This window comes from Akanthomyces muscarius, chromosome 2 (assembly GCF_028009165.1).
Source record: "Akanthomyces muscarius strain Ve6 chromosome 2, whole genome shotgun sequence".
In the NCBI taxonomy this organism is placed as follows: domain Eukaryota; kingdom Fungi; phylum Ascomycota; class Sordariomycetes; order Hypocreales; family Cordycipitaceae; genus Akanthomyces; species Akanthomyces muscarius.
The window spans coordinates 3,185,236-3,211,982 of record NC_079242.1 but is presented as its reverse complement, the minus strand read 5'-3'; the positions used below and the strand labels follow the sequence as shown (position 1 = coordinate 3,211,982).

Sequence of the window (26,747 nt, the reverse complement as noted above, 5' to 3'; positions counted from 1 at the left end):
AGGTGTTTCTGGCCGGCCAGTCCACAAGCCAAAGTCCAGACTAGCGGCCCGCAGCTCGACCAATTTGGTCGCCGCTGATTGGGCCGGATATTTGTAGTACCACCACCGAGCCAGATCCCTGCTAATGCCTAGCTCCAAAAAAAAAAAAAGTTGAGCTGCAGCACAGCTCAGTGTACGGCACGGCCCAAGGTGCATTTGGCGCTTCTGCATACCCGTTTGAAGGTTTGCAAGAAAAAAAAACTTCGATACAGTCGCCATCATGGCCCTGATCGATGTTTCGAGGCAGAGGAGGTCGCTCCTGCAGGATTCGACTGCTTTACATCATCTGCCCCCCGATTTACTCGACGTGATCCAGAGCCAGCCCTCTGCACGTCTGCTAGATGCCGTTGCGCAGGCGGCTCTCATCCCAGCACTTACAGACCGCATATACGCACATTTTGAGAATGTGTTCCCCGACATCTGCGCGCGATGGGCTCTCAACGCCAAGTCGAACTTGCAGCGTATACATGCCGTCTCTGCCGCAGCTAAATTATTACCATTCAGCCCCGACCTCGCCACCTTTCTCCGTGCCCAGCCTGCTCGTGAGAGACTAACGCAGGCCTCGTCGCTGCGCCTGCAACCTCTGCAATTGGACGACACCTCGCTAAGTCTAGGCAATAGAGACTTGACCAAGTGCTTGCTCGCAACATGGCGACTTTTGAGTTTCGATTTGCGCGCTTTCGGCTCCATTGTCTCGGCTGCGCTCATGCAGAACCTGTTCGCACATGACAGTCGCGCTGTCCGATATCTCGCCATTCGCATCTTCTGCCAGCTTCTTTACGCTTCGGATAAGAAGCTAGAGAGCCTCGTTCAAACGCATGTTGGCGACGAGCCCATCACCGCTGAATTTGACGGCGTCGAGATTGACTACGGTTTTCTTTCCCTTCATGAGCATGAGCGAGCCAAGAAGATGCTCGCCTTGAGACAAGAAATTTCGCAAAATGCCCCAGAACATAGCGCCACTGAGCACTATGTGCAGCAACTAACACCGTACTCTGTTGCGTACGGGCAAGTCGTATTGCCGCGCCCGTATGGTCCAACAGGAGACCTGGCCAGCTTGGTTTTGACCGACACCACAATGTCCAACCTGGAAAGCTTCGCGAAGCTGTTGCGCAACCCTGGACCGATCCTCCTTCACGGCGCATCTGGAGTTGGAAAGACGGCGCTCGTCCAAGAGATTGCGACCCAACTTGGAATGCATTCCGAGATGGTCACATTACATCTAAACGAGCAGACTGACGCAAAGATGCTCATCGGCCTTTACTCCACAGACTCGAAGCCGGGCAGCTTTCAGTGGCGACCAGGTGTGCTAACAACAGCCGTCAAGGAGGGACGATGGGTTCTAGTCGAAGACCTTGACCGAGCGCCGACCGAAGTCCTCAGCACGCTATTACCGCTGATTGAGCGCAACGAACTTCTGATACCCAGCCGAGGGGAGACGATCCGAGCAGCTAGCACTTTCCGCCTCCTTGCTACAGTCAGAACGTCTCGAGGACTGAACGGTCGCGAGAACCTGCCTTCACTAGTTGGAATGCGCTTCTGGCAATCGCTCCATACAGATCAACTTACAGAGTCCGAGCTCGAGCGAGTCGTCGTCGAAACATATCCTATTCTTCAGAAATACATTACTGGAATTTTAGCTGTTCATCGTCGGCTGGCCCGCTTGAGCAGCTCTTCCGTCGTCACAGCTCGCGGGCGCAGTGTCATGGAAAGACAGTCCAATCTCAGAGATCTGCTGAAATGGTGTCGTCGCTTAAAAGAATGCCTACTAGCCGCAGGATCAACAACCGGAGAGGAGCCCATATCAGAAACGACGAGAGACTGGATGTTCATGGAGGCTGTGGATTGCTTCCTGGGAAGCTGCCCAGATGTCGAGTTGAGCAAGCACCTGGCTTTTGCCATTGCTGAGGAGATGCACTTGTCTAGGGAACGGGCAGAGCATTATTTGACTGCCAATATACCCCCCCTAAACGAAAGCGAGACTCAGCTAGCGATTGGCAGAGTGACGCTAAGGAAGAAACGAGTTCAGCCCAGGGCTGCAAAGCCAAAGCAGACCTTTGCCAGTACTGTGCATGCCAAAAGACTTCTCGAGCAAATCGCGGTTGCTGTGAAGCTTGAAGAGCCTGTACTACTGGTTGGTGAGACTGGTATCGGCAAGACGACTGTTGTGCAGCAGCTGGCAGAGATTCTGGGCAACAATCTTATCGCGGTAAACCTTTCACAGCAGAGTGAGGTTGGAGATTTACTCGGTGGATTCAAGCCGGTGAATGTCCGCAGTCTTGCAGTTCCACTCAAGGAAGAGTTCGAGGATTTGTTCGACGCGACCGGCATTTCAGCCTCAAAGAATCAAAAGTATCTGGAGCAAGTTGGAAAATGCTTTGTCAGGTCGCAGTGGTCCAAGGTTGCAAAGCTATGGAAGGAGGCGCCTAAAATGTTTGCCAAAATCGTCTCGGAGCTGGAGAAGGCTCATGCCCAAGCGCAGAAAGAGAGACAAGACGACTCTCAGCCAACAAAACGCAGGAAGACACACTCCAAACTCCAGAGCTTACTTGACCTCCGTCCGCGATGGGAGACGTTTGCTCGTAATCTGGAGCAGTTTGAGATTCAAATTGCGGCCGGACCGGGTGGCTTTGCCTTTTCATTCGTCGAGGGCAATCTTGTCAAGGCCCTGAGAAACGGCGACTGGGTTCTTCTCGATGAAATCAACCTGGCTTCTCCAGATACTCTAGAGAGCATCGCAGACTTGCTAACAGGACCCAATGAGCGACCTTCGATATTGCTATCCGAGACTGGCGAAATCCAGAAGATTATCGCGCATCCACATTTCCGCATTTTTGGAGCAATGAACCCGGCGACAGATATCGGCAAAAGAGACTTGCCGGCTGGAATTCGTTCCAGGTTCACGGAGCTCTACGTCAAGAGTCCGGATACAGATGAAAAGGACTTACTTCAAATCATCAAGACATATCTAGGCAGCACCAGCAACAAAAATGACAAGGCGGCGGACGACATTGCGCGACTATATCTTAACACTAAAAAGTTGGCTGAGCAGAAGCGAATTGTGGATGGCGCCAACGAGGTCCCGCATTTCAGTCTGCGAACGCTCACTCGTGTACTGACCTATGTCAATACCATCGGCTCTCTATATGGCGTCCGAAGAGCTTTGTACGAAGGCTTCTCTATGGGTTTTCTGACCCTACTCGACCGCCAATCCGAGAACATGCTGGTGCCACTCATCTACCATCACCTTCTCGACAGCCATGGCGACCCGCAGTCACTGCTCTCGCAGCCTCCCAAGCATCCCAGTGACGGTAGGAGCTACGTCAAGTTTCAAAACAAGGCGCGCGATAGACAATATTGGCTCTTCCAGGGAGACGAACAGCCAGTGGAGAGAGATGATTACATTATCACACCATATGTTGAGCGCAACTTGCTCAATTTGGTTCGTGCCACTTCCACACGACGATTCCCCATCCTCATCCAGGGCCCTACCTCCGCTGGCAAAACAAGTATGATTGAGTATCTTGCCAATTTCACGGGCAACAAATTCGTACGAATCAACAACCACGAGCACACAGACTTACAGGAGTATCTTGGTACCTACGTATCTGGATCAGATGGAAAGCTCAAGTTCCAAGAGGGAGTTCTTGTGCAGGCAATGAGACAGGGGCATTGGATCGTTCTCGACGAACTGAACCTGGCACCTACAGACGTGCTTGAAGCACTGAACAGACTTCTTGATGACAACCGCGAGCTGCTGATTCCAGAGACTCAAGAAGTCGTGCGTCCACATGAGAATTTTATTCTTTTTGCGACTCAGAACCCACCGGGTCTTTATGGTGGACGAAAAGTTCTCTCGCGTGCTTTCCGAAATCGATTCCTGGAACTTCATTTCGACGACATCCCGGAAGACGAGCTTGAGTTCATTCTGCAACAGCGCAGTCGTAATACGTCCCCTCCCGATTGCCGTCGTATTGTTTCCGTCTACAAGGAGCTTTCCAGACTTCGACAGACCAGCCGGCTCTTTGAGCAAAAAGACAGCTTTGCCACTCTCCGAGATTTGTTCCGATGGGCACTGCGTGAGGCGGAAACGCGCGAGGACATCGCCGCGCATGGCTTTATGCTTCTTGCTGAGCGAGTCCGAGATAACGAGGAGAGGCAGGCCGTCAAGGAAATCATCGAAACGGTGTTCAAGGTGAAGATTGACACCCACAAGCTCTACTCCGCACGAGATGCACCCGAATTGAAGAGCTTTGCTACCCAGCAGAATGGCCAGGGTGTTGTTTGGACTCACGCCATGCGTCGGCTTTATGTACTGGTTTCGCGGGCGCTGAAGAACAACGAGCCTGTCCTCCTCGTCGGCGAGACTGGTTGCGGTAAAACCACTGTTTGCCAGCTGCTCGCGGAGGCTCTCAAGACGGAGCTGCATATTGTCAACGCTCACCAGAATACAGAAACCGGAGATTTGATTGGTTCGCAGCGACCAGTACGCAATCGCGGAGCGATTCTTGATACGCTGGACAAGGACCTTGCTCTGGCTCTTACGCTCGTGGGAGCTTCCATTCCGGCATCGCCCGAAGAAAAGTACCAGCTTTATCAATCGCAAGCCATTCATAGCGATCAAGTGAACGAAGCTCTCAAGGGCAAAATCGCCAGCAATGTTACGCGGAGCAAGGCCCTCTTTGAGTGGTCTGATGGTGCTCTTGTCGAGGCTATGAGAGATGGACAATTCTTCCTACTAGATGAGATTTCTCTTGCAGACGACTCCGTGCTTGAGCGCTTAAATTCGGTTCTTGAGCCCCAAAGAACGCTGCTTCTGGCCGAAAAGGGCAGCAACGATTCTTTTGTGGTTGGCGCGCCCGGTTTCCAGTTCTTCGCCACCATGAACCCCGGTGGTGACTTTGGCAAGAAGGAGCTGTCGCCTGCTCTTCGAAATCGCTTTACGGAGATTTGGGTTCCTCAATTGTCCGGCGACGAGGATATTCAAGAAATTGTTCAGACAAAACTAAAGGACGAGGTCAAGCAGGCTACGAAGGTCATCATTGACTTTGCTGTTTGGTTTGGTGCCACTTTCCGCCCAATGGCCACCACTCCATTCTCCATCCGTGAAATTTTGGTCTGGGTTCAATTCATGAACTCTGCTGCAGCGAGTAAGATTCCCTTTGCGTTGGTGCACGGTGCGTCGGCCATCTTCATCGACAGCATTGGTGCCAATCCTTCTGCTGTTCTCGCCACAGATACCCAGGCTACCCAACGACAGCGGCAGCAGTGCCTCGACAAACTGACTGAACTCATGGGCAAGGATGCTTCTCAGATCTATGATTCTGAGCCAGAGTTCAGGGTGACGCCGGACAACTTGGCTATCGGCGCGTTCAGTATTCCCCGCGCGCTGGACGCCTCGCCGCTTGCCGACTTTGCTTTCCACGCCCCAACTACCAGACGAAATACCATGCGAGTTGTCCGAGCTTTGCAGATGCACAAGCCAATTCTTCTCGAGGGCAGCCCCGGTGTAGGAAAAACGTCTCTTGTCGCTGCCCTAGCACATGCTTGTGGCCAACCGCTGACCCGAATCAATCTGTCAGATCAGACTGATCTCATGGATCTCTTTGGTACCGATGTGCCTGTTGAGGGAGCCGAGGCTGGAAACTTTGCATGGCGCGACGCTCCCTTCTTGCAGGCCATGCAAAAAGGTGAATGGGTTCTGCTTGACGAAATGAACCTGGCGTCGCAGTCTGTGTTGGAGGGTCTGAATGCCTGCCTGGACCATCGTGGTGAAGTGTACGTCTCGGAACTCGACCAAGTCTTCAAGCGCCACCCCAATTTCCGCCTGTTTGCTGCGCAAAATCCCCACCATCAGGGCGGCGGCCGAAAGGGTTTGCCCGCATCCTTTGTCAATCGTTTCATTGTCGTCTATGCCGATGTGTTTACAGATGAGGATCTTAAGCTCATCGCATCGCACAACTTCCCAAACCTGCCACCTGACATGGTCAGCAACCTCATCCAATTTGTCACTGACATGGATAAGCAACTCATGCTCGATCGTTCCTTTGGCGCACAGGGCGGACCCTGGGAGTTTAACTTACGTGACGTTCTTCGCTGGCTGCATCTGCTCAACTCCTCTGACCCCATTCTCCAGCAGGGCCAGGCCGATGATTTCCTTGACATCATGGTGCGGCAGCGCTTTCGCTTACCGCAGGATCGTTCCGAAGTCACCAAGCTCTACACCCAGGTTTTTGGCGCTGAACCACGCAGCCACAGCCTTTATCACGACCTGAATGCCGACTCTAGCCAAGTCGGCCTTGCACTTCTTCCTCGGAATTCCTCTTCGCAACCTGAACGATTGCCACCAATCAACGTTGTCCCCCGCCTTCCCGAGCTCGAGTCTCTCATGATCTGTGTCAAGCAAAATATTCCGTGCATCCTCACCAGCCCTTCGGGCTTTGGAAAGACGGCGCTGCTGGAGTACGTCGCGGCGTTATCCGGAAAGCCTCTAGTTGTATTCCCAATGAATGCGGATATCGACACTATGGACCTTGTGGGTGGTTTTGAACAAGCTGATCCTCTTCGCGAAGTCAATGCTGCTATTCGCGACTTGCGCGCCTATCTCCACGATTCCATCATGACTATGATTCCGACCAAGCTCCCTGATTCTGTTCTCGTTTTACTGTACGAGATTGATAATTTTTCTGGCAAAAGCGAGGAGATCTCACGCATCCAGTCCTCTGTTACTTTGCTTCTCCAGGAGCTTCCCACCAACTCGGATGTCAGCGTTCACTTGTCGAAACTTGCCGCTCTTCTCGCGCAGCCAATTGTGCTTGAGAACCCGCGATTTGAATGGCTTGATGGTGTCATTATCAAGGCTCTGGAATCGGGCCAGTGGCTGGTCCTGGATAACGCAAACCTCTGCAACGCGTCCGTGTTGGATCGTCTGAATTCGCTTCTGGAACCCAATGGCTTCCTAAGTGTGAATGAGCACTGCGGACCAGGAGGCGAACCACGGGTTGTGAGACCCCATCCGGACTTCAGGATTTTCCTCACCGTGGACCCAAGATATGGCGAGCTGTCTCGCGCCATGCGCAACCGAGCTGTTGAAATTTATCTATGTGACAGCCCCCCGAGTGTGGATCCCAGTCTTCATTACATCGCACCTGTGGAGAGCTGTCTCCAGAGATATCTGTCGACTCTTAATACTTCGCAGCTGCTGGTGCAGAATGACAAGCCTTCTGATGCTCTGCGCATCTCTCTTCAGAACATTAACCTTCAAGACCTAGCCACTCTCTTGCGCTTCACGAACGAGTTTGGACAAGAGCCATCTCTCTCCGCTCATCTGCAGCAATTTGTCAAGTTTCTTCAGTCTCCCAACGGGTCTGATGCCCGAAAGAGCGTTTCGGACCTCTATTCGAGCTTGCCTGAGGCTCTCATTAGCGGTACAGCCCAATCGCAGCCTATCCACCCGCTAAACAATTATGCCGTGTCGCGCCTCGCACAGAATGGCAACTCGGCAGAGTGGATTGCGACCATCTACGACTCCTGTATGGAGATATTCAGTGTTCAAGAATCCATTGATCACCAAAAGTCTTTGGCTCGAACTTCAAAACTAGGCGCTCTTAACAGACTGCAGCGATCGCTCATCAGTGATCGTGTTGCTGCTGTGTCGAAGGACTCTACTGTCAGGTTGGCAGCGTTCATGGACGCCGTGCTGAGTGCTATTCGTGCATACCTCGGCAATGCGCCATCGAACGAGCATCAGGTCTCTGCCAGATTTTTGAGTCTAGTATGGAACTACATTGAACGTACAATTGCATTAGCTACCGAGGAAACACTGGATGAAGCCAGGTTCCAGGCTCATCTGACACAGGGTACACGATTATTGAAGAAGCAGCTTGCGAAAATTGAATCCCCAGCACTCTCTGCTCTGGTTTCACTTATCCTGGGAAAGCTGCAAAGTGACTTTGCCAGTGGATTCCAGCTTTCAACAGGTCTCAGCATGGAGCAGCTTTGGAACACGCTTCGCCCGCTCCCCATACCTAGCCAATTTATCTACGACGAGGTGCTCAAGCTGGATCAGCTTGTGACAAGATTTGACGAGCTTCGCTGGAAGACAAGAGCTAGCATTCCGGAGCTCGCTAAGGCCCAGCAGGCTATGGAGCAGGCATATGCCATTGTTCGATCGGGTGCCAGCAGCTCCGATGAACTCGTGCGAGAGCTTTCTGCCGTTGTTGAATCGCTTGAGAGTCAGACTGAAGACGAGACAGGAAAACGAGTGCCGTTCTTTGCTTCGCAGTTCGAGGGTCTGCGACAAATTGATATGCTGCGTGCTAAGCCCACTGCCGAAGCTGGCAACTACGAACTCTCCATCTTGTCTGATCTCTCGACTCGAGCCCGTCTGATGCTCGCAAGCACCGCTGGTCCTGCATCTTGGCTGCAGTATGCTGATTGCTTGGCCTATCAGAACCAGTATCCCTGGGATGGGCGCCTGATGTCGTCTGCTTGGAATAAGCTCAACAACATCGGCTCAGTCACCTTAAACTCCTTTCAGCTCCTCGAAGCTGAGCTGCCAGCCTTGGGTCGGCAGATGGCACAAATGACCTCCGATATCTCTGCCGATCCCACCACCCAGCTCAATCGAGTTCTTCAGATTCTTCTGCTTGATGTTTTCGCAAGTCACGGCGAAGCATCTCAAGCGCTTGGCCTCGAGCTATTTTCGAAAGCGTCAGAGTTCAGCGCCCTAGTTGATGGCGGTGAAAATGCCCTGCGAGATGCTTGTTCTGTGAACGAGAACCTGCCCGCCCATTTCATGCAGATTGTTCTTGATCACTTTATCGCTTCAATCGTTAGTGTTGCTGCCTCGAAGCTGTCTAATAGCCGCAGCACATTACAGTCCGGTTTGGCTTGGGTTCAGTTTACAATTGGACTTACGAAGCTCTATGTACCTGACCGCATTATCGACCCTCAGCTCAGTCCTATGATGGAAAGACAATTCTTCGAGCAACTCGAAAACTTCTTACGCGAGAGACTCTCACACATTCATGCATTTGAGGAGGTTTTTGCCGGCCAGCTCACAAGCACCAGACAGCAGATCCTCGTTGATGAGATCGATCAGCTGGACCCGCTTCCCAAAGAGGTTGTCCCTGTCTTCAGACCTGAGCGGTCCGAATTGAGCCAGATCCATGCCGAGTTCTCCAATGTTCTCAAATCCATCGTCGGCTCTGATATTATTACGATTCTGCAGTCGCATGCGAACTCCACAGACAGCGACAGCGGCCTTGCCTTGCTGAAGGAAAACATTATGAGACTGCTTGACCGCCTCAATGCCCGTTTCCAGGCATACCAGGACATAACGCGGCCGGTATCAAGTCTTTTACGCTGCTTCCTGATTGGACTTTCGCTTTGCGATACTTCAAATGCAGCCAAGCTGGCTAGCCCTATCCAAGCTATCGCTAGCGCCACTCCTTTCGTCGGCGGCCTACAGATGAGCGGATTCCTTCCGGAAGCAGACAAATCGTTTGAATTTCTCGATGTTGTAAATAGCAGGATTGCCATCAATGGGCAGTCGCAGCTCGATGATGATTCACGACAGCGAGTCTTTGAATGCTTCCACTCGTTCTTTGACGAATGGAGCAAGCGCCTCGAAGCGGATAGGGCAGAGGAAGCTGCCAGAACGAGCATGTATCGGTTCCGTGGGTCCTTGGAAGACGAAGAAGAAGTTGACGCTGAAGAGTTCAATGAGCTGTTCCCCTCGTATGAGGAAGAGATTCCCTCAGCCAAGCCAAAAAAGAACAAGGATGAGGTACGCAACACCTCTGTGAAGGTGGCAGAGATCCACAAGAAACTTTTCTTGGAGAGTGACGAGCCTTCTGCAGCCCTTCGTCGTGTGTGCTTCAGCATTTGCAACCGGATTGTACGCGAGTCCGAAGGCCATGCCAGCCTCGACGAAGATCTGCAGAGCAAACTTATCGCCCCTGTGGTGCTCCTTCTAAGCGAAAAGCTGCACGAGCTTCAAACACCGCCAATAGATAAGACTTACAACTTCTACTCTCACGCCAACCTCACTGAGGCACGCCAATTGGTTGCCATCGTTCATGATATCCGGGCCAAGTTCCGAGAACTGCAGACGATTGATGAGATTGGCCACATGCAGCCCCTTGTCGATGTCATTCAGGCATGCGATGGAGTTTTGGAACTTGTTCACTCCGAGCCCCTTGCAAGTATCGTGTACAAGGTAGAGCACCTGCATGCACTCGTTTACGAATGGCAATTTGGAGGCTGGGCCAGCCAGAAGTACGGCGCTTTGAACTTGCACAATGCCCTCACCAGCACAATTATCCGCTGGCGCAGACTTGAACTATCCACATGGGGAAATCTGTTCGACATGGAGAAAACAAAATGCGAGGAGGACGCTTACTCCTGGTGGTTTATTGCCTATCAAGTTATTATCGCTGTACCACTGTCGATGGTCGACTCTAAATCCGAGTTGCAGATATATGCAACATCTCTCCTGCAGAGTTTGGAGTCTTACTTTTCTACGTCGATTGTTGGCCAGTTTCAGACCCGAGTTTCCCTTCTCAGACAACTTCTGGCTCATTTGAGGGCTCTGATCCAGGACTATCCCAATCTCGTCGTTATTACGCAAGCTGTTGCCAATTTCCTTGCTTATTACGCGAGGTTCGAGACTGCCGCGGCCAAGATAATTACTACGGGGCGCACGCCGATTGACAAGAAAATGAAGGATGTGCTGCTCATGGCTAGCTGGAAAGACACAAACATTACTGCTCTCCGTGAGAGTGCCAAGAAGTCCCATCTCAAGCTCTTCCGACTTGTGCGCAAGTTCCGCGGCGTTTTGGGTCAAGAAATGAAGACCCTGATCATCCAGGGTCTGCCTGATGAAACGACCTTCCCCGGAAACGTCAGCATTGCTCACCCCAGTGAGCACGGTGTTTCGACGGCCATGTTGACTCTTCTGGAGTCAAATGCTCCTGGATGGCTTGCTAGCCATAAGCGACTAGCAAATGTGACAAAGACTGTTTCCGTGATGAACAACATTGCCAATACTGCGCAGATCACTGGAACGGTCGCCGAGAGCGTTGAGTCGTACCTCTCTAGCTTGGAAGAGTCCATGGCGGAGCTTCGTAAAGAAACACCAGCAAATCTTACCGAGGAAAACAAGACTGAGGTGAAGCATCTGAAGACAAGAAAGCGCAAGCTCTTCGCTGATACCTTGCGAGAACTGCGCAACATGGGCCTGAGATACAACCTTGCCCAAGAACCGCTTGCGGAACAAGAGTCGTTGGCTGTGGTTCTTGCATCTGGTGCGAATACTACTTTGGACAGCTCTGCCACTATCAACGAGGCAGAGTACTATTTCCACAAGATGCTAGACCTTGCACCCAAAGTCCGCGATGCAGCCCGCGACCACTCAGAAGATCTCACTTCTGCCGAAGTTAACCGCAGTATCGGTTTTGTCGAAGGTTTTATCTACCTCACCCGAGCACAGCGCCGAAGCATCGCCACAACGGCTCGCTCTCTGGGCTCACTTCAGGATGCTGTGCACTCCTTTACCGAGCTACGTCATTTTGAGAGGCTTGGAAACTTGCGGTGCCGGACTGTTGATAGCAATATCGAGACTCTGCTTCCTTGGGTCTTGCAGCTACTTAAATTTGGTATCAATCTAGTGCGCTCTCACGGAAAGCTTCTTGGCACAGGTCATGACTCAGTCTTGGAAAAGCTCCAAGGCTGGGTCGGCCGTCTGGATGGACACCTCAAGACGTTGCGCGCACTACCAAGTCTGCCGACAAACCTGACGTCAGAGTCTTATGAATCAACGCACGCAAACATCTCGGATGCACTTGGTGAATTGCGCTCCGAGCTGGCAGACTTGATGCAACAGTCTCCCAACCTGTCCTTTGTTCTTAGTTACATCTCGAGCTGGTCGGAGGCAGAGATAGAAACGGCAGGCGCTGAGCTTCAAAGCATTCCCCTCGCTAACTTTGGAGGTATTCTGGCAAGACTCAGTGACACTATCTTGGTTGCTGTGGAGGCCGCGAAGAAGAAAGCTTTCGAGGTTCCAACAAATGAAGAAGAGCCGAGCTGGTTCGTGAACCATAATGACGGTCTATTCTCGGTAATCAAGCAACTCCGCATGGATGGGTTCGCCAAAAGCGTGGAGCAGTCGCTGCAATTACTGGAGCAATTGGACCTGAACTCGGCGACAACAAGCAGTGCAGCCGCTGGTATGATTGCGGTTGTCTCGCCAATTCTTCAAGAATTTGTCTTCTTCTGTCAAAAGGCGGTTGAAAATGCGCTCAATGTGCATAAGTCGACAACGCATCTGGGATATATCCTGACTCGCGCGTTTACTCAAATCGCTGGCCAAGGCTTCTGCACGCCACAAGAAAAGTCCGATGAAACTTCCGGAGAAGGCAAAGTTGAGGCCGGTACCGGTCTTGGCGATGGTGAAGGTGCAGATGACATTAGCAAGGATGTTCAACCCGACGAAGACCTGACTGAACTCGCGCAAGAGGCAAACAAGGAAGAGAGTGGCGAGATGGAGGACGAGAAGGATGCCGTTGATATGGCTGATGAAGAACTCGAGGGTGACATGGGCAGCGTAGACGGCGCCGACGAAGATGACGAAAATGGATCCAAGAATGGAGAGGAAGAAGAGGAAGAGAATGATATGGATGAGGAGGCAGGTGATGTTGATGACCTGGATCCTACTGCCGTGGACGAGAAGATGTGGGATGGTGAAGACGAGGAGAAGGCCGACAAAGACCAGCAGGGAGACAAAGCGCAGGGCCAGAAGAAGGACGACGATCCCATTCCCGATGAGACGAAGCCTAGCAAGGAGGAAGCCGAAAAGGAAGCGGACGAAGACGACAAAAAGGATGATAACAAGGATGACAACAAGGACGAAGAAGCCGAGGAGGAAGATGAAGATGTTCAGGCGCAGGAGGAACTCAATAAGCAGGACCAGAATGTCCAAGAAAACGAGACGCTTGCGCTACCTGAAGAGATGGATTTGGACATGAAAGACGAGGAAGAAATGTCTGGTGACGAAGACCTCGACGATCTCTCTGATATAGACAAGGACGAGACTGCCCCCGAACAGCAGGAGGACAACGTCGAAGAAGATGAAGATGAGGAAGCTGGTGATGAGACACAACAAAAGCCAGCCGATCCTGAAGACGGCGAGGAAGAGGGCGACGCAAAAGAGGAAGCGGAAGAGAAAGACGTTGACGCAGTTGGCGAAGATGAAGTTGACGAAGAGGTCAAAGAAGAGCCAGAGCAGGAGGACAAAATGGAGGAAGAGCAACAAGATAATACCCAGGATCAGTCCGATCCCGCGGATGCAACTGAGCTGGACAATGCAGCCCCGAGCGACGTGAAGAGCTCTGGACAGGACCAAAACAAGGATGCAATGGAGTTGGACGACCAATTCCAGGCTAATGCGGCGGAGCAAAATGAAGGTGACATGGGAGAGGCTGGTGCCGATGAAAACACCAGCTCCGGAAACAAGGGAGCCATTTCCCGGACAGAAAAGTCGGCCGAGCAGCAACAAGAAGATGCAGCAGAGCCGGAAACTCCGCGCAGTGACCCGTTCAAGAAGCTCGGGGATGCTCTAGAGCGCTGGCACCGTCAGCAATCTGATATCAAGGACGCCCAGCCAAACGAGGACGTCAAGCAAGAACAGTCAGATCAACCTGACGAGCAGGCGCAGCGAGAGTTTCAGCACCTCCAGGACGACAGCACTGCACCTGATACTCAGGCCATGGGCACTGCAGACAATGAAGACATCCAACCAATGGATGAAACCATGGCTATCGATAAAGAGAAGCAGGATCCGGAGAGCCGTGTCACAGAGGGAGCAGATGAGCAACAGCCAGACGAGATTCCAGACGAAATGGATACGGAAGAGGCAGACGGCAACAAGGCTGACAATGAGCGGGAAGACGATGGCCGATCCGGCGTCAAGACGCGACAGGGCAACTACGACAGAGAACCTACACCGGAAGAGGACGGCGTCGAGAAGGAAGAGTTTGACGAGGACGAATCTCTCCAGAACGCCTCTGAGAAGCTATCGATTACACACATTTCCGACGAAGACCGTCAGCTACGCGAGTTTGGCGACTGCCTACAGGAGTGGTCTAACTTCCAGACAAAGACGCACAGCCACTCGCTCTCCCTGACGTCGCAGCTGCGTCTCATCCTCACGCCGTCCCAGTCGACCAAGCTCTCTGGCGCTTTCCGCACCGGCAAGCGCCTCAACATCAAGCGCATCATCCCGTACATTGCATCGAGCTACAAGCGCGACAAAATCTGGATGCGGCGCAGCATCCCCACCAAGCGCACGTACCAGATCATGCTCTGCGTCGATGATTCCAAGAGCATGGGCGAGTCGTCCTCGGGCACGCTGGCCATGGAGTCGCTCGTCATGGTCTCGCGCTCCCTCACCATGCTGGAAGTTGGTCAGGTCGGCGTCCTCGGTTTCGGCGCCGATGTCTTCACTGCCCACCAGCTCTCGGACCCGTTCTCGTCGGACACGGGCGCCAAGGTGCTGCAAAGGTTTTCCTTTTCGCAGGACCGCACGGATATCGCGCAGCTGCTCCGCCAGACGATTGACAACTTCCGCCTCGCGCGGCAGCAGTCGGGCGGGGGCGGCGCCGGCGCGGACCTGTGGCAGCTGGCGCTGATTCTCTCTGACGGCCTCACCCCGTCGTCGGCGCACGACGAGATTCGCCGGCTGCTGCGCGAGGCCATGGAGGAGCGCATCATGGTCGTCTTCATCATCATGGACGACCGGGACAAGAAGCAGGGTGACAGCGTGCTCGAACTCAAGGAGGCCAAGTTTGTCAACGAGGGCGGCGAGAGCAGGGTCGTCATTGAGCGGTACCTCGACACCTTCCCGTTCCAGTACTACCTGATTGTGCACAACCTGGAGGAGCTGCCGAGTGCGCTGGCTGGTCTGCTGCGGACATGGTTTGCAGAGGTCAATTCATAATGATTTTTGTTTATATCTTTTGTTCTAGCATATAGATGGCACGACTGCGACATGACTTCTTGCATGGACATGGCGTTTGTTTTTATGGAGTTTGGCAGATTATGATAGAATGATTTTTATGCAGTGTATAGTTTTCAAAAAGTAAGATTTATAGAGATTAATTTACAATCACTACAAAATACATAATTTTTCCAAGACGTGATGTTTCGAATTGGCCGCCCAGCGCCGCTCTCCCCCGCATGATGCCGAAGTCCGAGGATCACCGCTCCACTTGGCTGTCGGCGGTGACGGCACTGGCTCCGACATTCTTTCAACCTCTTTCATTCACATTTGCCGATTCTAGACCAGCGAGCAAATTACCTCCAAGCTGCTGCCATCGTCATCTGTCCCATCAACGCTCACACTCCACAAGTCAATGCAATTTGCTCGACAGTCCAGCTTCATTCTCCGCGCCGCCACCGCCGCCCGCCTGACCCCCGCCCCGTCTGTTGTCCCGATCCGCCACCGCTCGCCCACCAAACCAGTCTTGATACGCACAATGGCGCAGACAGCTACTCAGATGCGGTTCAGTATGTCACAATTCCAGAGAATCCCCTCAGTCGAGCTCATCGCTGGCCTAGCGACGAAGAGCTAACGCCGCATGCGCACGCGGACAGAGAACCCCGCCATCTTGTACGCCACCTCCCTCGACCGCCTACCTGCCTTTGTCGTTGCCCTTGGAGAGCTGGGGGAGCAGCACAATCACGGCTGAAAGCTAACGGGAATGTGTATAGTGTTTGCGACTTGCAAGAAAAGTTCCGCAACGCCATCCACGAATTTGACAAGGTGTACGTCCAAACCCTGTCCTGCCTCAGTCGCCCTTGTCCCCACGCAACCCGCCACCGCCCCTTACTGACGCACTGAATCAACGAAACGTACAGCGTCACCACCACCGAGAAGCTCCTCGCCTTTGCCAAGGCCGCCTCCATTCCCGTGCACGTCACCACGCAGACGGCCGCCAAGCTCGGCCCGACGGTGCCCAGCGTCGCCGCGCACCTGACCTCTACCCCCGTCGACAAGACCAAGTTCTCCATGATGGTGCCCGAGCTCGCTTCCAGTCTGGCGAGCAAGTCGCAGGTTGCGCTCGTCGGCATCGAGTCGCACATTTGCATCACGCAGACGGCGCTGGACCTGCGTGACGCCGGCCACGCCGTCTACGTCGTCGCCGATGGCGTCAGCAGCTGCAACCGCCAAGAGGTCGTCGTGGCGCTGGACCGCCTGCGCGCCGAGCCGGGCGTCACCGTCACGTCTAGCGAGAGCTGGATGTACGAGTGCCTGGGCGACGCGTCGCACCCGGCGTTCAAGCCCCTCATTGGCATCGTCAAGGGCGCGGGGGACAATACGAAAAAAGTCCTCGAGAGCCTGCCGCCAATGCCCAAGATTTAGCTACACCACCCAGCTGTAGCAAAACAGAATTCATCATGTGTTCTTTTTTTTCTTTCTATTTGTAGATCTATATAACGGGGAATGCCACTAAATTTAGCATCTCCTGCTGAGAGGAGCAAAGCAATGGTGTTGCACCAGACATGCTTGTGATTCTCGAGCACGTTCATGTCTCCGCCACACTTCGATAATACAGTATGCGACCCCTTTTCAACAAAAGAAGACTCCATGTCCTACCATATTTCTAAAATATGATACCCGTAAATGCTTGGCAAGATTCTGAGCACCGACTCAGTCTTGTCCCGTCGAACTCTTGGGCTTGCCACCAGGTGTCATCCACGAAAAGGCGGATGCGACACCTACTGGGTTCGCTCCATGAGTACCAGACGGCGCAGCACTCTTGTCGCGTGCTGACGTATGAGATCTGGCCTCGCTTGTCGCGCTTACAGATCGCTTGGCGTCCTTCTTGTTGTTGCCATTCACGCTTTCGCCTCCGACGCTGACCTGGCTCTTTCGTCGGCCATCGGCCCGGGATGGAAGTGGTGCCTCATAGGCGGCTCCGGTTTTGGCAGACGAACTCGGCTTTCCTGGCTTCAAAGCCTTCATGCCACGAGAGCTCCTCGATGGCGCTGGCTGATATCCGCTGATTGGGGCAGCGTCTTTTTCGTGGCCGCCGCTTGGCCCATGTCGCCACGAGCCCCAAATGCCAGCAGAGGATTCTCGTCGGGAAGACTCGGAGCCAGTAGCATCTTCTTTGCCAGACAGGGCACCTCCATGGCTTGAGTCTCGCATTTGCTTGTTTTCATTTGTGCTGCGACGAGATCTCGTACTTCCACGCCTTCTCCCTCGTGTGTGAACAGTGGTTGGCGATGTTGGTTCGTGTACATGGGCTTCGTCAGGCGTCTCTGGCGGATCAGATCGCGTTTCTCGGCCATTACTGTCAAGTTTTCCTGGAAGGACAAAAGGTGCGGCGGTCGCATTCAGTTTTTGTTTTTCCGGTGGCACATTGGTGGTGCTGACATGTCGGAATACTTCATCGTCCTCGGGTCGTACGAACGGGACACGTAGTCTGTCACGATCGTTTCCATACAGTACCAAGATATTTTTGGAAAACAAGATGTCGGCGCAATGCGCTCGTAAGGCATCGCTGCCGATGAAGACACGGATGGGCTTTTGGTCGCTTGCAGAATTTGAGGGACTTGAGCCAGCGATTTCGAAGGCGACGGACATGGACGGTACTAGCCCTTCGGAACCTTCTGAGCTACGACCGCGCCTGGTCACAACAGCCTCTGCAAAATATACCTGAAGACGCGCACGGCATATCCCATCCACATCCTTCTCGATTTCCTCCACAAGGTCGAGCTCCTCAAGCAGTGAGTAGGAAATCGTTGATTTTTGGGATCCGCTGCAAACGTCGGCATATAGAAGTGTTCGGTGGGCAAAATTTGTCGTCAACCAGCATCTTATTATGGATGGAACGGAGCCAAGCACAAAAAGAGAAATTGGGGGCTCTGGAATACCGAATGAAGACGAGTCGTCGTCGTCACCGGCCGTATCTAAGCCAACGCTACTCGCACGGCCCGATGCCACAGAATGATGTGAGTGAACGGAATGCCCTGCTGAGCTATGTCGACCATCGGATTTGTGCGACAATGTTCTTTCCATGAAGAGACCACTTGCCGGGCGCGAGCCAAACTCTCCAGAGTGTCGGTTGCTCTGTGCACCGCTCCAGCCAGAGCCGTGCAACGCGCTCTCGTCGAATCGGACACTATTAGCTCTTGATGCAGCGCCGCGACGAACCGGTTCTTCTTCAGCAGGCCCTAAGTGCAGCGACCCTAAGAGTTGCTCGCCCTGCTCATCAGAGTCGTCGAACACGTCATTGTGAGGAATCTGGACAGGTCCTGGAAAGTGTCAACGCTGTTCGAATTTCTTGTGGACACGGGAATTGCGCTAGATTGATTCGCACCTTGTTGGGGAGTGCCTGCAAGAACTCCAGGAAATGGAGAGTTCCATACCGACTTGATGGTCGAATCATCGGTTTGTCGCTTTTCCAGTCGCAGTATTCTGTCGGCGTGATTCGTCTGGGCATATTGGACTTGCTTAAGCTCCATTTGCAGGTTGTACAAGTCCTCCGGCGTTAATGGGAATGGGTGGTCCATGCTCGCAATCCAGCCAGATTACATGCGACAGCTTTGTACAGCTGCATGGGCCTGGCCCAGCAAGCGCGGGATGATGGCCAGGATGCGTCCGTTATGTAGATACTCTAAGCCTTGGAGTTTGGTATGCCGCTTCAATAGTGTCAAACTGAACTTGCTAATGCGCAGGTGCCTTGCTGAGTCCTTGACGGAGGGCTATTTCACGGCGAGGTAGGAATCGACCGGGGTGGTTCATGCGATCGGAGTGTCGACAGAGATGGACTGTTTGAAGGAGGCGGTTGATAGACAGAAGATAAAGCAAGCAGGAATTGTGTCGACGAAGAAATCACTTTTGACAAGGAAAATCTGTTCGGATGCGCCAGAGGCGTCGCGATGAGGACAATGCGGCGGTGTGGTCGCTTGTTCGTTTGAGGGTCCAGTCGAGAGACCAATCACTTGTTTAGCTGCGAGTTACTGATAACTGCGGGGAATCGAGCGTTGAGTGGTGGTGTTGTGTGTTTGCTCGCACAACTACAGTCAATGTGTAGTCACCATGGGCTTGGGGATATAAAGGAACCTTGGCACGACCCAAGGGACGACGTTGTTGGAGGGAGGTTTGAGTTTGAGTGACCAAGAGAGCCAGCTAGCGTGAACGTGAGGAACGACATTGCAAGGCTAAATACAGTGGCACTGGGCGTTTGAGGAGTCCCGCTAGCCGCCTGTAGCCTTGAGCCATGGCGGGGATAGTGGGGTGCTTAAAAGGCCCTTTGATGGTCGTACAGGTGGTCTTACAGTGGGTGTCATGTGTATAGCCCACCAAAGAGAACGCTGTGGCTAACCAACGTTAGTGGCTTCACAGGTAGTGGCCATTGCCAAGTGTGGGAGGTGTAGATAGCAAGGTAACGCTAATAATCACGGAAAGATAATGACAATGTGTAGCTCCATGTTCTAAATGTTGTATTCTACCGTAGTATCCAGCACCTTCCCTACTCTGTCTTCTTCGGCTCAAATGTCCTCCAGTCTGGGAACACGTAGCCAGCACGGTCTCCCTCAGGCAGATCAAGCCACTCACGTCCAATATGAGGCCACAAAATCTTGTAAAATTCCCTATACGCCGTGCCGCCAAGATGAAGTCCGTCTGGCAGGAGCTCCTTGAGCCCTGCGCGTTTCCCATTCTCTGGCGTGCCTGGCAGAGGCCCACCCTTCTCGTAGTCGCCTGGGACCATCTCAATGGCCTTGTCCATGAGAACCTGGTACAGGTCAATGAGGGTCACATTCTCATGCTCGGCAGCCACATCCCGGGCTTTTTGAGAATATTGCGCGCTGATCGCGGCACGGCGTATGCTGCAGGGGTACCCTTCTGATGCATCGTCTTTTGCGGTCTTGATCTCGTCCAGTGGTGGTGGCGTCACTAGCAAGATTTTGGGATCATGGGCCCGAATGCGTGGATGCGTAATTATTTTAGACAGATTCTTACCATACTGTTCAAGAGGAACATGCTGCCATGTGCTGGGGAGTGGTAAGACTGCATCGTTTGCGCCGATAAGAATAACCTACAGCCGTTAGCTGCAAGCTTATAGTCGGGCTCAATTCAGCCTTTACTAGGTACTTGATCTCTGGAGAGGAAGTTGTCTTCTCCGGGATAAGTCGGTCGAAATACTCCAAGACATTGGCAGTGTTGTAGCCAGACAAGCCGCGATTCACGACATCTAAACGGCGAGAATATCCTGGGCTCTCTGTTAGCATGGCTTATAATTTTCTTCAAACTATGCGTCCTTACTAGACTGCAGAGCCGCTTCAAACGAAAAGCCGTTGTCGGTCTCGACAGAGAACTGGAACAGTGAGTCGCCCAGGAGGACGACTTGTGGGTATGGTATCTGAGCGGCACCATTATTAGCATGAAATATTCATATGCAGAACATGTACCACTTACAGCCATTTTATCCTTTTACCTTGGTCAAAATGACACGAAATATCCAAATTCGCCGAATGCACTTTGTATGGAAACAGATAAATGCTTGGAGCCTCACTTTGGACCTGCCCCTCCAGCCCCTCTTTGGCTAGAAATAACGTGGGTGAAGAAAGCGGACAACTGCCGCGCCGAGAAGCAGCATACTTTCATAGACAATCATTTCGGTCGAATACGCATTCCCCCTGTTTGTGATTGCATCCCGAATAATTATTATTGATTATGATTTCCCCGTTGTTTCTGCAACGCAAATGTTCGCTGAGCATCGCATAAAGGTGACGTGCAGATCATGTGACGTCTGATGCAAGTCACCTATCGATAAGCTCCAACTGCCAGTCCGACTTTTTGGCAGAAAAAAAAATATCCGTCGCCAGCGCCAGCTTCCTTGACGCTGCTCTCCCCGCCAATTTTCATGGTCATATTCACCACCAAAGGGCCTTGAAATTTACACAATGGCGACTTCACTTGCTGCGCAGTTGGCGCAAGTGGCCGCAAATTCAAAATCCACTCTCAATGTCAAGGCTCAAAAGGCAGCGCACTCTAAGTCGCTGATCTGGGAGCCCAAGATTGCTGCTACGCAGAGCCTCCAAACACTCTATGCGACTTGTTTCCAGGGCTTCGAGGATCTTTGCCAATTGGATGCCAGATTCGTGCCCTTCCAAGCCACCATTTTCAGCGAAGAGAGCCAAGACCAGGACAGAACGCAACTGAGCACTTCCGAAAATGCTGAGCTCAACCGCCAGGTTGAAGCCTTTCTGCGTCTTGTCAGTGGCCGCCTCCGGCTAATGCCAGCAATCAAAGCTGTTGAGTGGCTCATTCGACGATTCAGGTACATATGCTTGAGAACCCTCATTATTTCGTTGCTGACCTCTTGACAGAATCCACGAGGAAAACACCGTCTCACTGGTTCTCGCATTTTTACCCTACCACACCATTTCTGCATTCGCTACACTGCTCTCGATACTGCCACGCATAGCTCCACAGGAACTGCGGTTCCTCGATCCGTACATTCGATCTCTCACAGCGCCACCCAGATCTATGCTCGTGCATCAGGCCATCAACCACCCCGAGTTCTTATCGCTGGTTTCCGAGTACACGCTCGAATCATGCCGAAAGCAATACCACCACCCTGCCCTGGTCACCTTTTGGGCAGGACTCATGACTGAATCTATTAACGGTCTGCTCGACAAGACGAAATCTGGACGCGCTGCAGTCCAAGCTGAAAACACACAGGCCTTGCTGCACAGGCTTGGTCCCATTTTTGCTGAGTCGCTCATGATGAAGTCAGTGCCTAGCCTCCAAATTGCGTCGTACATGGCCATGACTGTGTTCGTGTCCAAGGGAAGCCTTGAGGATGCCGCTGTCACTGCATTCATGCAGCAGACGGTGCTTGGATGGTCATCCGAGACGATCCGGCCTGGTCTGGTCTGCTTGACCATCATGGCACAGTTTAGATCCGCCAAGCAGATGAATGGCAAGGTTACAAAGGCACTCATGAAGGTCCCCGATGTTGGAGCTCTCCTCGTTGAAATTGGCCAGGAACGGCGTGTTGATAAGCTTGCCAATGGTCTCTGCTTGGCACTAATCGAGCGCCTGACCAAAAAGGGCGATTCTCGTGGCCTTGCGACTATCATGTCCATCTTGAGCGGCGAAATTCTTAAGGAGAAGCAAACTGCTGTCATCTTCAAGTCGCTCTTACTCACAGCTCTCAAACTCAACAGCGACAACGATGAGGACGGGTCTCTTAGAAGGGAGCTCGGCTCTGTGTTGATTGCTCTCTCTCAAATATCGGGTAAGGCTGGCGACATTGTCCAGTCCGTCATTGAAGAAGTCGAATTTGATATCGAGGAGCTTGAAATGAAGCTTGACTTGTCCTTCAGATCTCGCCGAGTCCCCGAAACGACCGAAGAGGTCACGGAGTCGAATGCTGCGACTCTGGCCGAAACCCGAGACGATATCACCAAGGCTATTGATGACCTCAACTCACGCTCTGAGGTTCTGTCAATCTGCCTCGTACCTCAGCCAAGCGAAGTGTTCGACGAATTTAGCCACCTTTTCTTTTCCATTGTTTCTGAACATTCGAAGGATGCAGCCCTGCTGGCTCAGTTTGAGGAGAGCCCTAAGCTGCGCCGGCAAACAGCCCTCAAGGACTGCGGTTTCTACAGCTTCTTCATGCGTATTTGGTCCGGCCCCTATCCTGCCCTTGCCCGCATGGCAGCCCTCGATGTGGTGAAGAACAACGTGAAGGCCAGTGAGGATCCCAAGGTTGACTTGCAGCACCTGATTCCTTACTGCGTTACTGCACTTTCCGACCCTTCCAAGCGGGTTCGACGTTCTGCCGCAGATCTTATCGTCATTCTCTCAAGCAGACACACGCTGAAATCCAGCTTCAAGTCAGTTTGGGGCGCCAGCACGCTATATGGGAAGTCTAAAGATACCAAACCTCTGAATTCTGAAGTTACCATGCGAATGCTGCATCTTCAGCTGCTGCCGACTGTCGAAGAATGCGTGATGGACCCGAACCACATCGCTGTCGTGATGAAGGCTGCCATCGAGCAAGGCACGTACCATAGCAAGCCTATGCCCATGGATAAGAAAGACCACATGGCCTCCTCTGGCAGACTCGCGCTGCTTTCATTCTTCTCCGAGCATGCTGTTGCGACTCCGATACTTCTTGTAAAGGAAAGGCTGCTGAAGGTCCTGAATGAGGTGAAGAGTGTGAGTGGCACTAACCGGACGCAGTCGCTGTTACCTGCGCTCCAGTGGTGGACTGCTCTTAGCGACAAGGAAATCGTGGACATGTGTCATGCGGAGCACATTCAGAGAACCGAAGTAGATGCCCGATTCGTGGATATTGTTGTCCCAAATGATGCAGCTGGTCTTGAATTCTTCATCGAGACTTTGACCAGCACCGAAGTCAACGAGAAGCCCGATCTTGTCCAGGCTATCTTTGCTCGTATCCGGAAAATGTGGCCGCTGATGAAGGACGAGTCAAAGTTTACTGTAGCGGAGCAATTTCTAGAGCTCTCGCAGCAGTCTGGAGATGATGACGCCTCCCCTGTCGTGGCAACAGAGGCCTCCGATCTCCTCAGAACCGTCCCACTCACCACCGATATTCTTTCGCACTTCCTGGACTCCATCCAAACTGGTACCAAGATGATCACAGAGCCGCCACCCAACAAAAGACGTCGCACGAGTTCCACTGATGGCAACCGTGAGCTTATTATGCAGGTGACTCCTGAGCTGAGCAAGGCTCTGCGCAAAGTCACTTTTGTGTTGCAATTAGTGGACAACTCTGAGCCTGTGAATCATCCTGAGCTGCTCGATGGTCTGTTCACTGCTCTCTCTGAGCTACAGCACTTTAGAACTGTAGTTGGCTCAGAGCTTGGCTACCTACAAAATCTCATTTTGCGCAGTCTGTTGGCAATGATGCCTGCCTACAAAGCGAACAAGGATCTCGGCATCGACAGCTCTGGTGGCTACGGCGACTTGCTGGTTAACTGCATTCAAAAGTCCTCTAGCCCTGTTGTTCAGAATTCCGCCCTGCTCCTCATTGCAAATCTGGCAACCACGGCTCCCAGCTTGGTCTTGCACAGTGTTATGCCCATCTTCACCTTCATGGGCGCTTCCGTTCTGCGACAAAACGACGACTACTCTGCACACGTTGTGTCTCAAACTATCAAGGAAGTTGTACCCCCTCTCATTGCCAGCCTTCGCAAGGGCCAAAAGAACCCTCTTGCCGGTGCTGTCGATATTCTGGTCAGCTTCACGACTGCCTATGAGCATGTTCCATCTCACAGAAGGCCGAATTTATTCCTGGCTCTTGTGCAAACTCTTGGCCCCAAAGACTTCTTGTTTGCTGTCATCAGCATGCTCGTGAACCGCTACGACGCAAGCGACGACTTGTTACAGTTCAGCGCAGAACTTCTCGAAAACTTCAGCATCGAAATCCAGCTCGAGACACTAGTCAAGCTTCTCGGTCTCACTGCTGACCTCTTCAAGGCGAAGCCAGGCCTCTCCGCTACTCTTCTTGGAGCAGGCGAAGACGGCGGGATCAAAGACGTCAACAAGGTTGCTCTCCGCCAACTGACAGCCTTCCCCAGTCTCTTGTCAAGCAAGGCTCTTGTGTCGCAGGTTGCCAAACTCGAAGACCGCGATGATATGGAGGCTGCTGAAATCCGCTCCATGTATGCTACATTACTGGAGAATATTTTGCTACTGTCGGATACTGTCAAGGCCAACAAGCTCCTTCGCACCCGTTGTGGAACTGCGCTCGCCAACCTGCTCAATCTCCTTTCTATCGGCGAGTTCATCAAGGCTGTTGAGAACCTTTTGGATAGGCCGGACTTGACCCTGCGACACAAGGTGCTCAAGGCTCTTGAGGCTCGCGTTGAGTCCGAGAGCAACAATGACGCTAACGCAAGAATCGCGCTTCTGACGTTTCTGCCTCAGCTCACTGCAGCCATTCGCGAATCCCAAGATATCCGCTACAAGCACACTGCCGTTACATGTGTGGATAAGATTGCAGAAAAGTATGGCAAAAAAGATATCGAGGCCGTCGTTGCTGCAGCATCTACAATTGCTGGAGAGCACTGTCTGGGACAAAATGAGAAGCTTCTGCGTACTATGGCGCTACTCTGTCTGACTTCGTTGGTGGATGTCTTGCAGGACGCCATCGTACCAGTGCTGCCTCTTGCTGTGCCAAACGCCATCACCTATCTCGAGCAGAGTCTGGATGTGGATTCAGCGGATGAAGAGCTGCATTCGGCCAGCTACGGTTTCCTGGCCTCGCTTGCAGAGCATCTTCCTTACATGTTGTCCACATACATGGACGACATTCTGCGGGTTTCGAACGCCTCGGCTACCGCTGATTTGGAGGCTGAAACCAATGGTAATCGCGTGCTTTGCCTCGAGGTTCTTGCCAAGAAGATGGATGCTAAGGAGATGCTCACGAGCTTGGATCGCAATTGGGAATCTGCCCTGTCGGCGGGTCCTCTGGTGAGTAATATCTCACAATCAATCGAGAAACGTGGGGCATTTACTAACAGGATGACGCGCCAGGCCTTATCTGAATTCATCAACATCCTCGGCTTGACTACTGAAAGCCACTCCAAGAGTGTAGTTGCCAAGAACACTGCTATCATCTCTGGCCTCTTCTTGAAGGCGTTTGATCTACGACGACGCATCCTTTCGGCCGGTGAAGGTGGGGAGAAGGTACTGCGGCAAATATCGGAGCTGGAAGCTGCCGTGTACGAAAAGGCCATGAAGATGATTTACAAGCTGAACGACGCAGCATTCCGCCCCATTTTCCAGCAGATTGTCGAGTGGCCTGGCTCCAACGTCCCGAAGTCGGACAGCACCGGACGCGCCTTGCAGCAGCTTGCCGTGTACGGGTTCCTGCATACCTTTTTCGACAACCTCAAATCGATTGTGACCAATTATGCTACGTATGTGCTGGACGATGCAGTTCAGATCCTCGGCAAGATCCAGCCACAGGCGAATGCTGAGAGCCGAGACTTGTGGAAACGCGTGCTTGGCACGCTGAGCAAGTGCTTCGAGCACGACCAGGATGACTTTTGGCAGGCGCCGGCACACTTTGGAGCGATTGCGCCCGTGCTGCTGCAACACTTCTTGCTGGCCCCACAGATCGACATTGAAGCAGATTTGATCCCTGCGACCGTCGAGCTGGCAGCCGCGGCTGATTCGCAGACGCATCAGAAGGAACTCAACTCGTCTCTGCTGCAGCACCTGCGCTCCGAACAGACGGCCGTGCGACTGGCGGCTGTCAAGTGCGAGCAGGCGCTGACGGACAGATTGGGCGAGGAGTGGCTCTCGATGCTGCATGAGATGCTGCCGAGAATCAGCGAGCTTCAGGAGGATGACGACGAAGTTGTGGAGAGAGAGACACATAGATGGATTGTCAAGATTGAGGGCGTACTTGGCGAGAGCCTGGACGCCATGCTGCAGTAAAATGGGGAAGCTGGCGTGAAGTTTATTGGTTTGTTTATTTCGTTGTTCCTTTTTCTAGGAAAGGAGTTTATTGGTCGTCAAACTAAAATCAGGGCATACTTTTGTACACAAAACTAGACATTCCGCTTATGAGGCGCTGTTGATAAAAATGGACAACATGAGGACGGAAAAATCCAAGAGACCGAACCATGAACGAGAACAGAAGCTTGAAGAG

The 26,747-nt window shown here is 52.6% G+C and overlaps 5 protein-coding genes across 7 annotated transcripts; 3 read left to right on the top strand and 2 right to left on the bottom strand.

Annotated features, from left to right (window-relative positions):
• Nucleotides 1-259: 259 nt before the first annotated feature.
• On the top strand, nt 260-15,037 carry LMH87_004196 (uncharacterized protein; the record flags this gene model as incomplete). Of its 2 annotated transcripts, XM_056195377.1 has the most annotated exons (2): nt 260-5,548; nt 5,627-15,037. In XM_056195377.1, the coding sequence occupies 2 exons, from the start codon at nt 260-262 to the stop codon at nt 15,035-15,037; spliced, it is 14,700 nt and encodes a 4,899-aa protein (XP_056049013.1). The 2 variants fall into 2 exon arrangements, with proteins under 2 accessions (XP_056049013.1, XP_056049012.1); XM_056195378.1 differs by lacking the exon at nt 260-5,548 and having other exon boundaries at nt 12,611-15,037.
• A 538-nt stretch (nt 15,038-15,575) lies between these two features.
• On the top strand, nt 15,576-16,462 carry LMH87_004195 (uncharacterized protein; the record flags this gene model as incomplete). Its single annotated transcript, XM_056195376.1, has 4 exons — nt 15,576-15,606; nt 15,694-15,709; nt 15,811-15,864; nt 15,958-16,462. The coding sequence occupies 4 exons, from the start codon at nt 15,576-15,578 to the stop codon at nt 16,460-16,462; spliced, it is 606 nt and encodes a 201-aa protein (XP_056049011.1).
• A 288-nt stretch (nt 16,463-16,750) lies between these two features.
• On the bottom strand, nt 16,751-18,618 carry LMH87_004194 (uncharacterized protein; the record flags this gene model as incomplete). The annotated part of the gene is made up of 2 exons (XM_056195375.1): nt 16,751-18,360; nt 18,426-18,618. 2 exons carry the CDS (start codon nt 18,616-18,618, stop codon nt 16,751-16,753), a joined length of 1,803 nt encoding a protein of 600 aa, XP_056049010.1.
• Nucleotides 18,619-19,580: 962 nt separating this feature from the next.
• Nucleotides 19,581-20,716, bottom strand: LMH87_004193 (uncharacterized protein; the record flags this gene model as incomplete). 2 transcript variants are annotated; one of them, XM_056195374.1, is made up of 7 exons in its annotated part: nt 19,581-20,005; nt 20,072-20,147; nt 20,197-20,321; nt 20,375-20,471; nt 20,528-20,539; nt 20,625-20,654; nt 20,711-20,716. In XM_056195374.1, the coding sequence occupies 7 exons, from the start codon at nt 20,714-20,716 to the stop codon at nt 19,581-19,583; spliced, it is 771 nt and encodes a 256-aa protein (XP_056049009.1). The 2 variants fall into 2 exon arrangements, with proteins under 2 accessions (XP_056049009.1, XP_056049008.1); XM_056195373.1 differs by having other exon boundaries at nt 19,822-19,844.
• A 299-nt stretch (nt 20,717-21,015) lies between these two features.
• LMH87_004192 (uncharacterized protein) lies at nt 21,016-26,533 on the top strand (the record flags this gene model as incomplete). The annotated part of the gene is made up of 3 exons (XM_056195372.1): nt 21,016-21,392; nt 21,442-25,561; nt 25,625-26,533. 3 exons carry the CDS (start codon nt 21,016-21,018, stop codon nt 26,531-26,533), a joined length of 5,406 nt encoding a protein of 1,801 aa, XP_056049007.1.
• Between the last annotated feature and the right edge of the window lie 214 nt (nt 26,534-26,747).